Raw genomic sequence first — 16015 nt, 5'->3', positions numbered from 1 at the left:
TCAGGCTCTTGAAGGAACTGAAAAGAATCGCCTTTTGTTCACATTTAAACTTAAAAAAGAACAACATCTCGATCCCTCCGTGTGTTTATTTTTAATCCACAACGTCAAATGTCGCGTGAGTACAATGCAGGCAAAATGTTGAGGAAATAAAAAGAGCGATAGAGCAAACCATTCTTACACTTCTGCTTATTTACACTTCACTTCCGCTAATTCACACTTTCACTTTCGCAAATTTACACACTAGCATCTCGAATGAAAAAGCGATAACTCATTTCGCTCTTATGATCGCCTTTGCATTTTTTGCACTCTAACAACCTTTTAATTAGCAATGAAGTTGCAAGTGTCTCCGTAAAAACAACAGTACATTAGAAAAGAGGCCCTGTTGGAGCACCATATGTTTGCCGTATTTATTATGTAACAACAAAACAGTGTTGTAGCCTGCGTAGTTGGACCGTTTTACATGTAAGTATATGGTACACATATAAGGGTGTATATATTTATGCATATGGGTGCATGCCTCATAATAAGTCTCAATTATTTCCAAGGGTGCGTTCAATAACGAGACCGATACGATTCAGCACTAGCAAGATAAGCGTCATAGGTAGTATCTTGCGGTCACATGCTTGGTCACTGTACAGTCTTGAACGTACCTTTGCATTTGATTTGTATCGACAACATAACTTGTATATTTCTCTCTTGATAATTCTGTTTAGGATATAGGAAAGCCACTATACTATGTCCTCCATCAGAGCCAGTGTAATTGTTGTTGGGGCGGGCATGGCCGGTCTCTCAGCGGCACAGCATCTCTTCAACGCCGGGTTCACCGACGTTCAGATTCTGGAAGCCAGTAATAGGTCTCTCTCTCTCTCTCTCTCTCTCTCTCTCTCTCTCTCTAATTATCAATTCTATGCAATCGAATTATGTTTTATATTGCTGTGATGGTCATGATGCAATATAAGTAGAGTATTAATTATTTCTCTCCTAGTATTATTTTGATACAGTCTATTCATGTTTTAGATTGTTTTGCTTGTAATGATGCAACGTTGATCGAGTTAATAACGTTATTATATAAATTCTGTAATATTTTTAAAAAGTTCTATAATGTGAATATTGATTTGATTGATGAAATTGTTATCTATTACCAAGTCTGTGTTTTTGTTAGACTTGGTGGACGGGTACACACGTATGATATTGGTGACCACAAGGGCAGGTCCGCTCTGATCGAACTCGGCGCTAATTTTATCCACGGAACCAATGGAAACGCAGTGTATAGCTTAGCAACAGAGCACAACTTACTCGATCCTTTCGTCTTACTAGACAGGTGTGGTATATAAAAGGAGTATACAGAATAAAATTTCAATCTGTTAGTAAATGATATAAACGGCTTAGTGATACAAGTAACAACATGCGTTCAGTGCAGACGATATGTGAGGCTAAACAATCGTGTCATGAAATGTACGTTAATATCTATTATCTAAACGAACAACAGATTGCGCCTCCCTGCATTTTCTTTGTCTTATTTGTACATTTATCTCTCCACTTCAATTGTTATCGGGCACATCGAGCAGAAAATGCTTAAGAGTGCATTATTTCTACCACTTTTCACTAAGTGCATCGATGATGCATTAAACATACATGTATTTGGGATTTGTACACAGAATGCTGCTTTCCGATCAATTATATAATCATGTTTTTAAGAATATAAATTTTCAAGACACATGTTACATGTAACTGATAGGATTATTTTACCTTCCGTTAACAATTTTTTGCTGCTTTGATTTTACTTCGTTTATTTGCTCAAACCATTTATATACAACGGTACATGAGGTACAAAATTGGGTAATTTGCGTTAAATCGCAATATCAAGGGTCTAATTATACATGATATTATAATACAACATAGTAATATACAAGTTTCAATAAGCATAAGTTATAGAAAGGCGATATAAAAATGGATGATCGGGTTGTATAATGAATTTGGTATTTAATTAATAATTAAGTAAAGAACAGTAATAAATACTAAAACAAGTTAGGTTGGACAGCAGACTTGCTCCTGGACGTTCAAAATAAAAGTGCTTACTAGTTTTTTGTTTTTTTTTAATTAAACATGTTTTAGAATGACACGGTTTTTTATTATGAATACAAAGTTATACATGTATCAGTATAATTAACAAATCATTCGAATAACTTTTCACTGGCAGAATGGGAGGATGTGTATACACCGAAGATGGCAGGAGGATAGACCAATCTCTGACTGACAGGGTCTGGAAGATCTTCCGTGAAGTGGAGAAAGAGCTGGAAGACATTGTGTCAGAGAACACGGATCCCTCCGCTGACGTAGGGAGATATATGGAAGATCGTTTACAAGAGAGGCTTGGAGAATTTGCCCCTGACCAAAAGAGTGACACCCGAGCTCTGTTGAACTGTATGCTGAATTATCTATCATTTCATACCGGAGAAGATATCGAAAAGGTGTCCCTGAAATATATAGGTTGTTACCGGGAGCTAGATGGCAAGAATGTTATATTACCAAACGGTTTCCGTAGTATCATAGATGTTATAGCACAAGACTTGCCACCAAATACGCTTCGTTTCAATACGAAGGTTGATAAAATAAGTTACCATAACACTAAAACTGTTACAATCACTTGCCAAACTCCCTCTGGAAAAAGAACTTTTGAAGCAAACCACGCAGTAGTCACGTGCTCTTTAGGAGTTCTAAAATCTTGTCACTCGGAGATGTTCGAGCCCCCGCTTCCAACAAAAAAAGTCAAATCTATTGACGCCATTGGTTATGGAACTGTCAATAAGATATTTCTAAAATGGAAAGAGCCATTTTGGCAACGCGGAGAGGGGCGTATGAAATTTGCCTGGAAAACAAGAAACACTACCAGCAGAACCTCGCAATGGTATAAAAGTTTATTTGGATTTGATGAAATTCTTAATAACGACTGCACTTTGTGTGGCTGGATTCACGGAAAAGCGGCCGAACATTTAGAGACTCTGACCGACCAAGAGGTTATGACCCAATGCGTGACACTAATCCGTCAGTTTCGAGGTGACCCGAAGATCCCAGCGCCCACGGAAATTCTTAGATCCGCGTGGCAAACCAATGAGTTTACCCGTGGTTCCTATAGTTTTTTGTCCCAGATGTCCTCCCCCGAAGACATTGCTTGTCTAGGGGAGCCCCTGTACGTGGAAGAGGCACCCGTTGTTCTGTTTGCCGGGGAGGCGACCCATCCTCATTTCTTTTCGACCACACATGGGGCTCGTGAGTCAGGGATCAGGGAAGCTGAACGTCTTGAAAACTTCTACCAAAAACAACTTCGTCATTGATATTTTATTTAAGAAAAAATGAGGAAAAATGAATCATTCTTTTGCAATTGGTATTATGAGGTGATATTATACGGTCGGTATGATCAAATCCAGTAAAGCCCGAAGGGCTTTATGATAGATTTGATCACGTCCAATAAAGCCCGGGGGCCTCATGATAGATTTTTGATACATCCAACCGTATTTGATCCCCTCATAATATCAAAGAATGATTCCTTATTACTTATATTTATATATTATAATTTTCAGTAATTGTACGATTTAATATTAAACAAGTTATTAACGAAATGTTATAAAATCGATTCGTGGTGTTATAACAGACAAAGACAGACAAAGACACTAGATCATTTAAATATTTGATGGTAAAACACAAAAGGGATAATTCTAAAGTCTGTCAACCTGAGTTTTACCGTAGAGCTGCAGACCTGCAGCTTGTATTCTCTTGAGAGAAGTGGACAGGCATAGCCTATAGCCTAGGGTGTAGGCTATGCATGTCCACTTCTCAAAAGAGAATACTGCAGCATGGCTTTCTTGTACATATACATATGGCTTCAAAAACTATTTTTGCTTCTAATGTAGGTTTTAAAAAAGAGGGAAAGTAAAATTGACATACATGTACATGTGTATATATTGATTGATCTGATACTTGGTACAAGTGCATGTAAATTATTCATCTTTTTATAAATATATTTCTATATTTATATCAGCATATAGCCTATATTTTTGGCGTCACAGTAAAGGTTTTGAAATCATCAATCAGGACTTTTCTTTATATTAGATATTAAAATGCATGCGCACAGATCAGCAAATTTTTATGTCAAAATGCACAGACCAGCAATTTTTATGTCAACATGCACAAATCGGACATTTGTATATAAATATTTTAAAACAAGTATAACGTGTTATTTATAACTGTTTTTAATGAAGAACCATCAAAACTCTTCAAAAGAAGAACCAGTAATACTTTTTTCTGTCTCAAAAACTATAAAATGAATCAAATATCGGAGCAACATGCAACGTTAGCTAGATGCAGATTTTTTTTTTACTTGAAAAAAATTTCAACGCCAGATGATGTCAATTAAGTACGTGCTATGTCAGATTTTGAATATATCGTCCAAAATCAACAGTTTATAAGGACGACTCTCTATATATATAGTTCATCTATAATTTCTTTGGTTGTTGATAAATTTTCAAAAAATATATCTAAGCAATTTGATATTTGATTATAAATTATCACAAGAAAAAAAATCAATTAATTCAGGAAGATTGACTATATCTCTATACCTGTTTGACCTTGAATCGAAGAAATCCTCGTGAAAATTAAAACAGTACCAAAATTAATCCCCTCTGATGATATACATTTAATTTCAAGTGTCAGCTTTATAAAAAAAATAATAATCGAATCGTTCAACACAGTATTAGGGAATATTAGATAAACCAAGAAATTGGATTGCGGTTGAAACAACATCGGAGCGAAATTTACCAAGGCCGAAACGAGAAACACATTTGCTGTTATTAATAATTACAGAGGTATTCCGATTCGGCTTGGATTGTCGCGTTATTCGTACGTTTTTCTCTAATTTGTTGTAAGTATTGTTTATATATTCAATGTTTGATTTGAACATTGCTAGTGTTGTATATACCTATTTGTTTCATCACAATATGTATAAATAAATATAGCGATTAGAATATGTAGATTTGTCATTCCCATGATTTAAACTGTTAAATCGAATTACCTCAGCGATTTCCTTTTCATATTGAAGAAGGTAACTTACTATAAATTCAGCTCCATATTGTCAATTGCCAGTATATTTTTTAAATAAGCCCCTCATACTCTAGATTTTTTTTAAGCTAGGGTTCCTTCTATGGTAGTTTAATATTCTGGTTTTTGAACACAGGCATACATATTCATGTATTTTCAATTTTCAATTGTTTGTTTAAAACAAAAACAAAACATGAATGCACTCTTAGTATTACCGCAAAATAAATGGAATAAATGATTAATCCACCGTGTTTCACTTCTTTGAAACTATGGTGCATTGTGAAAGATTTTCTAAACTCTGACGTGTTTGACATGAGTACTTGGTATTCTTTCAAAGCCTTTGGGCCTTTGGTAGGATTGGGAGTATGTTGATAAAATTCAATCCAGGTATTGAAAGTAAGCAATTTGGACAATTTTAATTGTATCATCAATGCATTTGACTTACATTCAACTTGAATATATTAATTTGATTGACAAATTCCATTCCAAAATGAATTTTGTATCATCAATGAAACCTGAGTTTATGCAATGCAAGATATACATGACGTCAAATTGATTACTGCACTTATCGTTTGGTGGTTGCATTATTGTAAACATAAAAAACAAGTTATGTTAAAAATTCTTAACAATTTGCTGTTCTCCAATGTAAATATAAGTAATAAACAGCATGCAATGTTAAAAAGTTTACTGGGATATGAACTTGGTTGGTCATGTTATTCAATCCTGTAAAGCCTAAATTTAGTTGATCACAATTAATACCAACCAAGTTCTTATCCTGGTGAACTTTTTAACTTGCTGTTTATTTCTGAAATGATTTTCTCCAACCAGCACTTTAAGTGAATCAGCAGTGTCAAAGGACTCTGAAACAAGAGCAAAACAAAGTTCATTTACTTAAATTCCAATAAATAGAGTTCAAGCATGTGCAGGAGCTTAACTTGAAAAAACATGATTTTAAAAGAAACAAGAGGCCGAGGGGCCACATTGCTAATATTTAAGATATTTTGAATTTGATACTATTATGATCAATCATTCAATCAGAGTTCTGGCTATTGTTGCTCAAGTGAGAGATGTGGACCCTGGGCCTCTTGTTCTGACTCGTAATCTGTTATCAATCATTAAACGTCAGACTTAAAGAGAAAAAAGATTCTAACTGATATATTTTTTGCATTGTGAATGCATATTTATGATAAAAAAAATATTGGCTGTTCGTGTTGTTGTTGTTGTTGTTGTTTTGTTTTGTTTGTTTTTTTTTTGGGGGGGGGGGCGTTTTAGTGGACAGCAGCTTTCGCTATATCTAATTCATTGCTAAATGTCGTGTAGTTAAACCTAAACGAGCTGTTAAACTAAATCTAATTGACGAAAAAAAAGTTTTGCTAAATATTTTGTTTGTTAAATAGAGTACGTTTACAGTATTTTATCCCAAACGTGCAGTTACATGCAAGTCCACACAAGTAAAGTGAAATTTTTAACACAAACTTAATACTTTATAAAGTTACCATGCTAAAGGTCACTGTCGAACTGCACTTGAATTTGTCTCTCTCAATTTGGAAGGTTATTTAAAAGAGTAAAGCATTTGGCTACTATTATGTAATAAAATGCATGTATCATTCTCTAAAATCTCGTATAATACGTACTAATGACATCATTTATCCTTAAATAGCATGGCCACGAACTATTGTTCACATCATAATTTGGCCTTTTAAACTCAACTACATGTATATGAATATTGATATATCTGCATAATCAATTTTTATAACTGCAGTTTTGCAATAGGTACATGAATCTACTTCCGTGTTTTAAAAAAGAAATCAGTGATGGATATGCACATAAATTCAACGGTAATAAAAAAGCATGTGTGCATATTTAATTCAAAATACTCCACATTGGTTTCGCAGCTACTCTAGAGCTTACAAAAAATGTGGCCTTTATTTTGTGTTCAGTGCACGATATATTGATTGAACAAAGTTATCTGATGATCTCTATTGTGAAGTTCATATACTGTGAAAACTAGGCCTACACACTGCAGGTTTTTGTAATAAAAGGAGTTTTACTCTCATGAATTATTGACAGAGGATAGTAAAAAGCAGAAATATATCTATAGGTATACTCTGTGATGCTTGCTGGTAGCTTAATTAAAACGTGCAACCAGTCGCACCATAAAATGTCCCGCAGTTTATTTGTTTTTGTCTGCACTAGCCATTCCATTGGGTTATTGGTTATTATGATAACATGGACATTAGAATATATAAGTTAATTTGCAAAAGATGTAATATATTTTATATTACACTTTATATGTGCGCATCGCAGCTTTAGAGTGCATTTGAGTTTAGCGTACAATTTAGATGCGGAGTGCTGTGTTACATACTAGTAATGGGATTTGTACGCCAGTCATACATGTAGATCGCATCGTGCAAAGAGCACGATATAGTTAAAATTAAACATTCATGGATCACATCGTGCAAAAGTGCACGATCACGTAAGGTGCAAACTACAATGAATTACGTTAAATAACTAACTGTTTTCCTTACTGACTAGTTAATGTTATTATACATTCATGTTAAATATGTTAAATACGGAAATCTGTGTGTCTCGAAAACCATTGTCAACTTCCGCTTCGCGATTTTCTCGGGGTGTCAATTTCAACTGTTGCCCTCCCAAACAGGCACTATTTATAATATATCATTCATGAAAAAAAAAATATAAATAATTGTGCCATGGTTACAGATGATCTCATTATTTATTATTACACCAATTAGTTAATGAGGGAGACAACACCTTATTTTAAGTGCACTTATTCACGTACATTTAAGATAAATAAAAACCATAAGGATAAAATTTCAAGCCAAAAAAAGAAAGAAGATATTTCAAGACAAAAAATATGATATAGAACTGGTGGCAAGCACCAATCCTCTTTCACTCTCATTCTTTTGTATGTTTTCCACCAGGAACGTTCGATTTGAAATCCTTGCTGTGATGAAACATACTCACGTTTTATCACATTCATACGTCTCTTTCGTCTGTCTGTCCTATTTTTATTGTATTAAAGAGAGTCTTTTATTCTACGAAGACGTTTATTCACTGACACCTTTGGCTCAATCTATTTTTTTTTTATCTATACTTCTATTTTGGGCAACAAAACCTAGGGAAATCGAGTAAATTATTAATTTTTCCGCATTAGTTGTGTTTTTTTCAATTGCATTTTCAAATTAAAATGCTTTTGTCTATTGTAAACGTTTTTCCTTGTTCTATAAATAGTGGTTCTTAATTGAATATCTGTTGATGGCGAGCAGGTCAGTAATATCATTCCAAATCAGTTTCCCCGTTTGCAATTTTTTTTTATTTCATTAGATAATGGAATTCGAATATTTTAATTTTTTTTTTGTATTGATTTGTTTTACGGATGTGTTAATTGTGTTTCCGGTGCAATTCTTTTTTGATGTCGATGTAATTTTGTAAAATGAAGAACTTGGACTATAATCATAATATTAATGTTTAATTGTTGGTGCAGATTTCTCTGCAATAATTTTCATTTACTGAACAATATTTTTTATTCCTTTTTAATGATTGATAAGTGATATTTTTTATCCACCTCCAACCCCCCCTTACCAAACCTTCACATAACTGCAATGTAATCACATTTTTAACGTTAATATTGTATATTAGGTTTAATTCAAACAATGAATGAAATGAAGCTATTATTAGACTGATGCAAAACTAAGCCAGTTGGAGAAATTATCTCTTCCTTATTAATCTGGCAAATAATGAAGGAATTGGGTAAAAAAAGCGAAGAAACACGAAACAAAAACTAAAATAAGACAACTGGAAAACGAATTGAAATAACAGTTACATGTAAATGTGATGCACTTTGTGCCACATGCATGGGCTCGATAGTCGGGTAGTGGAGCTCTTTATTATCTGTTCCCGAAGACCTTTTGATTAAAATTGGTAATCTTGTGTGTATTTCCGTGTATAACAATATAAATAATTCACTAAAAACCACCCTTTCAATGCATGTCAAAAAAGTGTATTCAATGTATTACTAAATTAAAAATTGTACATTGAATACGCTTTGAAACAGGATTGAAGCAGGGGTTTTCAGTGAATGTTTTTTTTAATTGCAATACAAAGAAATACACATAAGATTACTAATTTTATTCAATTTTGTCTTTGGGAACAAATAGTTAAGAACTCCATTATCAGACTACCGAGCCCCTCTGCTTTGTGCATCTGATGACGTACCTTGACCACCGTATGATGGGCTGTCACAGGCGCGGACGCTCGCCGTCTGTTGTACTTCTGTTTGATGGTATTAGCAGCCGATATCCTTACATAGGCCATCTTTACAGAACACAGCAGCACCTTGCAAAAACTCTTTAACCGAACTTTGTAAACTGTTGCACAGTTGCTCTGCCAGTGATTCAAGTGGAGGCACAGCAACACCCCACAAAACTTTGTCAACTGTTGCTGAGTTGCTCTGTCGATGATATGTGGAAGGAAGTTTCAAGGCTTGCAGCTGGTACATCTATCTCCGATATTCAAGTCTTCCGAGAGTTGTTGATGTAAGCGGTCCAGTGAGGTCTGGAAGTGTCCACAGGCCATTTCAACAAGACCTTGGACTTTCGGTAGAACGTAACTATATACCTTTTTCTTGCGTCAAAACAAGTTAAATATGATGCTGGTCGCAAATGAAATATACACAGACTGGGTAGTCTAAGCTCAAAACCAGACAAATCTTGTTGATTTCAAAGAGCCATGACTGAATGGCCAGCAATAAAATAGATAGGCATACATGTACGTCGCATTGCTGGTTAACACAACTACCCAAAGTCCAAGCTCTTGTTAAAATGATTCTAAGCGTGTGGCAGTATTACAACTGTGAGGTGTTGGCAAGTGCATAGCTTGCAGTTGACAGTTTGATAACCTCGTTATGGGAATTGATTTGTGATGAATGACTTTTTTCTTTGATAACAAAAGACGCTCTGTCTTCTGAACATACAAGTCCAGAGCAGCTGCTGAATAAATACAACAAGTACTGTGTTCACAACTTTTTAATCTACAACGTCAAATGTCGCGTGAGTACAATGCAGGCAAAATGTTGAGGAAATAAAAAGAGCGATAGAGCAAACAATTCTTACACTTTTGCTTATTCACACTTCACTTCCGCTTATTTGCATTTTCAACTCCGCACTTTCACTTTCGCAAATTTACACACTAGCATCTCGAATGAAAAAGCGATAACTCATTTCGCTCTTATGATCGCCTTTGCATTTTTTGCACTCTAACAACCTTATATTAGCAATGAAGTTGCAAGTGTCTCCGTAAAAGCTACCGTGCATTATTGTCTTTACTTAAGAAAAAAGGCCCTGTTGGAGCACCATATGCTTGCCGTATTTTTATTATGTAACAACAAAACAGTGTTGTAGCCTGCGTTGTTGGACCGTTTTACATGTAAGTATATGTACATATATAAGGAATAAGGAATCATTCTTTGAGTATTATGAGGTGATAATTTCGGTCGGGGCGTGATCAAATCCAATAAAGCCCGAAGGGCTTTATGATAGATTTGATCACGCCCCGACCGAAATTATCACCTCATAATATTCAAAGAATGATTCCTTATTACTTATTTTTATATAATTTTAAGCCATCGTACGATTAAATATAAAAATGTAAATAAACAAACCAAGCTGGCGCCTCAATTTGGCGTCATTTGTATTATGGGTTTTATAGTACAAAATCGATACGTAGTGTTATCACAGGCAAAGACACTGGAAAATGTAAATATATAAAGGTGTGTATATATTTGGGTGCATGTTTCATATATATTTCCAGGGGTGCGTTCAATACCGAGACCGATACGATTCAGCACTAACAAGATAAGCGTCATAGGTAGTATCTTGCGGTCACATGCTTGGTCACTGTACAGTCTTGAACGTACCTTTGCATTAGACTTGTATCGACAACATATCTTGTATATTTCTCTCTTGATAATTCTGTTTCTAGGATATAGGAGAGCCACTATAAATACTATGTCCTCCATCAGAGCCAGTGTAATTGTTGTTGGGGCGGGGATGGCCGGTCTCTCAGCGGCACAGCATCTCTTCAACGCCGGGTTCACCGACGTTCAGATTCTGGAAGCCAGTGATAGGTCTCTCTCTCTCTTTCTCTCTCTCTCTCTCTCTCTCTCTCTCTCTCCCTCTCTCTCTCTCTCTCTCTCTGATTGTCAATTCTATGCAATCGATTTATGTTTTATATTTCTTTGATGGTCATAATGCAATATAAGTAGAGTATTATTTCTCTCCTATTATTATTTTGATACAATCTATTCATGCTTTAGATTGTTTTGCTTGTAATGATACAACGAGTAGAGTTTGATCGAGTTAATAACGTTATTGCATAAATACTGTAATATTTTTTAAAAAAGTACCGTAATGTTAATATTGATTTGATTGATGAAATTGCTGCCTATTACCAAAGTTGTGTTTTTGTCAGACTTGGTGGACGGGTACACACGTATGATATTGGTGACCACAATGGCAGGTCCGCTTTGATCGAACTCGGCGCTAATTTTATTCATGGAACCCATGGAAACGCAGTGTATAGCTTAGCAACAGAGCACAACTTACTCAGTCCATTCGTCTTACTAGACAGGTGTGGTATATAGAAGTATACAGAATAATATTTAAATCTGTTAGTAAATGATATATAAACGGCTTAGGTACAGGTAACAACATGCGTTCAGTGCAGACGATATGCGAGTCTAAAAAATCGTGTTAGTGAACGTTAATTAATATATATTATCTAAACCAACAACAATTGCGCTTCCCTGCATTTTCTTTGTCTGATTTGTACATTCATCTCTCCACTTCAATTGTTATCGGACAAATCGAGCAGAAAATGTATGAAAGTGCATTATTTCTACCACTTTTCACTAAGTGCATCGATGATGCATTAAACATACATGTATTTGGGATTTGTACACAGAATGCTGCTTTCCGATCAATTATATTATCATGTTTTTAAGATTATAAATTTTCAAGACACATGTTACATGTAACTGATAGGATTATTTTACCTTCCCTCGCCCATGCATGTTAACAATTTTTTGCTGCTTTGATTTCACTTCGTTTATTTGCTCAAACCATTTATATACAAGTACAACGGTACATGAGGTACAAAATTGTGTAATTTGCGTTAAATCGCAATATCAAGGGTCTAATTATACATGATATTATAATACAGCATAGTATTATACAAGTTTCAATAAGCATAAGTTAAAAAAAGCGATAGAAAAGTGGATGATCGGGTTGTATAATGAATTTGGTATTTAATTAATAATTAAGTAAAGAATAATAATAAATACTAAAAACAAGTTATGTTAGACAGCAGACTTGCTCCTGGACGTTCAAAATAAAAGTGCTTACTAGTTGTTTTTTTTTATTAAACATGTTTTAAAATGACACGGTTTTTGATTATGAATACAAAGTTCTTTTTACATGTATCGGTATAATTAACAAATAATTCTAATAACTTTTTTCACTGCCAGAATGGGAGGATGTGTATACACCGAAGATGGCAGGAGGATAGACCAATCTCTGACTGACAGGGTCTGGAAGATCTTCCATGAAGTGGAAAAAGAGCTGGAAGACATTGTGTCAGAGAACACGGATCCCTCCGCTGACGTAGGGAGGTATATGGAAGATCGTTTACAAGAGAGGCTTGGACAATTTGCCCCTGACCAACAGAGTGACATCCGAGCTCTGTTGAACTGTATGCTGAATTATCTATCATTGTATTCCGCAGAAGATCTCGAAAAGGTGTCCCTGAAATATATAGGTTGTTACCGGGAGATAGATGGCAAGAATGTCATATTACCAAAAGGTTTCCGTAGTATCATAGATGTTATAGCACAAGACTTGCCACCAAATACGCTTCGTTTCAATACAAAAGTTGAAAAGATAAGTTACCTTAACACTAAAACTGTTACCGTCTCTTGCCAAACTCCCTCTGGAAAAAGAACTTTTGAAGCAAACCACGCAATAGTCACGTGCTCTTTAGGAGTTCTAAAATCTTGTCACTCTGATATGTTCGAGCCCCCGCTACCAACAAAAAAAGTCAAATCTATTGATGCCATTGGTTATGGAACTCTCAATAAAATATTTCCAAAATGGAAAGAGCCATTTTGGCAACGCGGAGAGGGACGTATGCAATTTGCCTGGAAAACAAGAAACACTGCCAGCAGAACCTCGCAATGGTATAAAAGTTTATTTGGATTTATTGAAATTCTTAATAATGACTCTACTTTGTGTGGCTGGATTCATGGAAAAGCGGCCGAACATTTAGAGACTCTGACCGACCAAGAGGTTATGACCCAATGCGTGACACTAATCCGTCAGTTTCGAGGTGACCCGAAGATCCCAGCGCCCACGGAAATTCTTAGATCCGCGTGGCAAACCAATGAGTTTACCCGTGGTTCCTATAGTTTTTTGTCCCAGATGTCCTCCCCCGAAGACATTGCTTGTCTAGGGGAGCCCCTGTACGTTGAAGAGGCACCCGTTGTTCTGTTTGCCGGGGAGGCGACCCATCCTCATTTCTTTTCGACCACACATGGGGCTCGCGAGTCAGGGATCAGGGAAGCTGAACGTCTTGAAAACTTCTACCAAAAACAACTTCGTCCTTGATATTTTATTTAAGAAAAAAATGAGGAAAAATGAATCATTCTTTTGGTATTATGAGGTGATCTTATACGGTCAGGATGATCAAATCCAATAAAGCCCGAAGGGCTTTATGATAGATTTGATCACGTCCATTAAAGCCCGAAGGGCTTTATGATAGATATTTGACCACGCCCAACCGTATTTGATCCCCTTATAATATTCAAAGAATGATGCCTTATTACTTATATTCATATATCATAATTTTCAGTAATTGTACGATTAAATATTAAACTAGTTATTAACGAAATGTTATAAAATCGATTCGTGGTGTTATAACAGACAAAGACACTAGATAATTTAAATATTTGATGGTAAAACGCAAAAGGGATAATTCTAAAGTCTGTCAACCTGAGTTTTACCGTAGAGCTGCAGACATGAAGCTTGTATTGTGAACAGAAGTGGACAGGCAAGTGGACAGGCATAGCTTATAGCCTAGGGTGTAGGCTATGCCTGTCCACTTTTCAAAAGAGAATACTGCAGCATGGCTTTCTTGTACATACATATGGCTTCAAAAACTATTTTTGCTTCTAATATAGGTTTTGAAAAAAGAGGGAAAGAGCAATTGACATATATATTGAATTGATCTGATACTTGGATCAAGTTTATGTTAATTATTCATCTTCTTATATGTTTATATATTTCTATATTTATCAGCATATATCCCACAGGGGCCAAGCCCGTTTTAACAATAATATCAATGTAACCATAATATATTTTTGGCGTCACAGTGAAGGTTTTGAAATCACCAATCAGGCCCCGCCATCACCAACTTTCCTCAAGTCAATTCTCAGCCTCAAATCTGAGGTTTGACCTCAAATTTATGTACTTTTCGTTAAAGGATTTGAGTTGAGGAACGAGTTGAGGGATTTGAAAATTTTGGTGACGGTGGAGCCAGGACTTTTCCTTATAGATATTAAAATGCATGCGCACAGATCAGCAAATTTTTATGTCAAAATGCATAGACCAGCAATTTTTATGTCAACATGCACAAATCAGCCATTTTTATATAAATATTTTAAAACAAGTATCACGTGTTAATTATTTATAACTGTTTTTAAATGAAGAACCATCAAATCTCTTCAAAAGAAGAACAAGTAATATTTTTTTCTGTCTCAAAAACTATAAAAATGCATCAAATATCGGAACAACATGCAACGTTAGCTGGATGCAGATTTGTTTTTTAATTGAAAAATATTTCAACGCCAGATGATGTCAAATGCTATGTCAGATTTTGAGTATAACACTGTGCCGGATAATTATGCCAGTGCCAAGGTGGCATTTTTGCACCCGCTTAAGCTGTATATATCGAAAAATTCAAATATGCCATATGATAGACCATTGCTTAAAGGGGCATGGTCACGATTTTAGTCAAATTCTTTTTTACTGTTTTTATTATTTACAACACTTTAGGAATACAGACTTAATGATTAAATGAAATTTAAGAGGCAGTTGTTCGGTTATAAGCAAGATACAGTGCTCGCAATTCTTTGTCATGTAAACAAGGCTCGTGCCCTGTTTTTGTTTACATAGGTTCAAAATACCAATAACAATCTTTTTTTCAAGCTGATTTGTCTATCATCTTATTCATTTTAAGCATTAATAAACAGATCCTAACGTTTACGACATTCACTTTAGGTCTAAAATTGGAATTTTCACTTCAACATTTAAAATGTAAACAAATGCCTTGTTTACATAGCAAAGAATTGTAAGCTTTGTAACTCGCTTATAAGTCAACAAATTGCACTTAAATTTTGGTTGCCTATTAAAGATGCCTTACTGATGCACTGTAAACATTAAAATCAGGAAAAAAAAATTGACCAAAATCGTGACCATGCCCCTTTAAAGAGTTAACAACCCCCTTTGTTATCAGTGTATCACACCTGTCAGGTAAGATATTTACCTTTCAAAAATAAATTCCTACAGGAAAATAATGTTTCCTATAGGAAAATCAATATTCCTCCAGGTAATTTGAAATTTCCTATCGGAATACAAGAAATTCCTATAGGAACTTCAATTCCGATAGGATTTGATAAAATCCGATAGGAAAACTTAATATCCTATAAGAAAACTACATGTCTGAATCAAATTCCTACAGGAATTACCATTCTCCTATAGGAAATATAATTCCTACAGGACTTTTAAAAAATCCTATAGGATTGTCAGTATTTCCTGTAGGAGAGTCAATTCTCCTATGGGAATTATCA

The 16015-nt window shown here is 35.0% G+C and overlaps 2 protein-coding genes across 5 annotated transcripts; both read left to right on the top strand.

Moving 5' to 3' along the window:
- The first annotated feature begins 367 nt into the window (after positions 1-367).
- Positions 368-3655, top strand: LOC128163532 (spermine oxidase-like). 2 transcript variants are annotated; one of them, XM_052827166.1, is made up of 4 exons: positions 368-462; positions 714-854; positions 1163-1321; positions 2201-3655. In XM_052827166.1, exons 2-4 carry the CDS (start codon positions 736-738, stop codon positions 3333-3335), a joined length of 1413 nt encoding a protein of 470 aa, XP_052683126.1. In that variant the 5' UTR covers positions 368-462; positions 714-735; the 3' UTR covers positions 3336-3655. The 2 variants fall into 2 exon arrangements, with proteins under 2 accessions (XP_052683126.1, XP_052683117.1); XM_052827157.1 differs by lacking the exon at positions 368-462 and having other exon boundaries at positions 592-854.
- Positions 3656-4877: 1222 nt separating this feature from the next.
- Positions 4878-14830, top strand: LOC128163544 (spermine oxidase-like). Of its 3 annotated transcripts, XM_052827184.1 has the most exons (5): positions 10282-10542; positions 10927-10983; positions 11098-11242; positions 11587-11745; positions 12641-14830. In XM_052827184.1, the coding sequence occupies exons 3-5, from the start codon at positions 11124-11126 to the stop codon at positions 13773-13775; spliced, it is 1413 nt and encodes a 470-aa protein (XP_052683144.1). In that variant the 5' UTR covers positions 10282-10542; positions 10927-10983; positions 11098-11123; the 3' UTR covers positions 13776-14830. The 3 variants fall into 3 exon arrangements, with proteins under 3 accessions (XP_052683150.1, XP_052683144.1, XP_052683137.1); XM_052827190.1 differs by lacking the exons at positions 10282-10542; positions 10927-10983 and adding an exon at positions 4878-4918; XM_052827177.1 differs by lacking the exon at positions 10927-10983.
- The last annotated feature ends 1185 nt before the right edge of the window (positions 14831-16015 follow it).

The sequence above is a fragment of the Crassostrea angulata genome, chromosome 1, assembly GCF_025612915.1.
Source record: "Crassostrea angulata isolate pt1a10 chromosome 1, ASM2561291v2, whole genome shotgun sequence".
Classification (NCBI taxonomy): Eukaryota; Metazoa; Mollusca; class Bivalvia; order Ostreida; family Ostreidae; genus Magallana; species Magallana angulata.
Note: the sequence above shows the minus strand (reverse complement) of the source record. Positions and strands in the feature narration are given on the sequence as shown.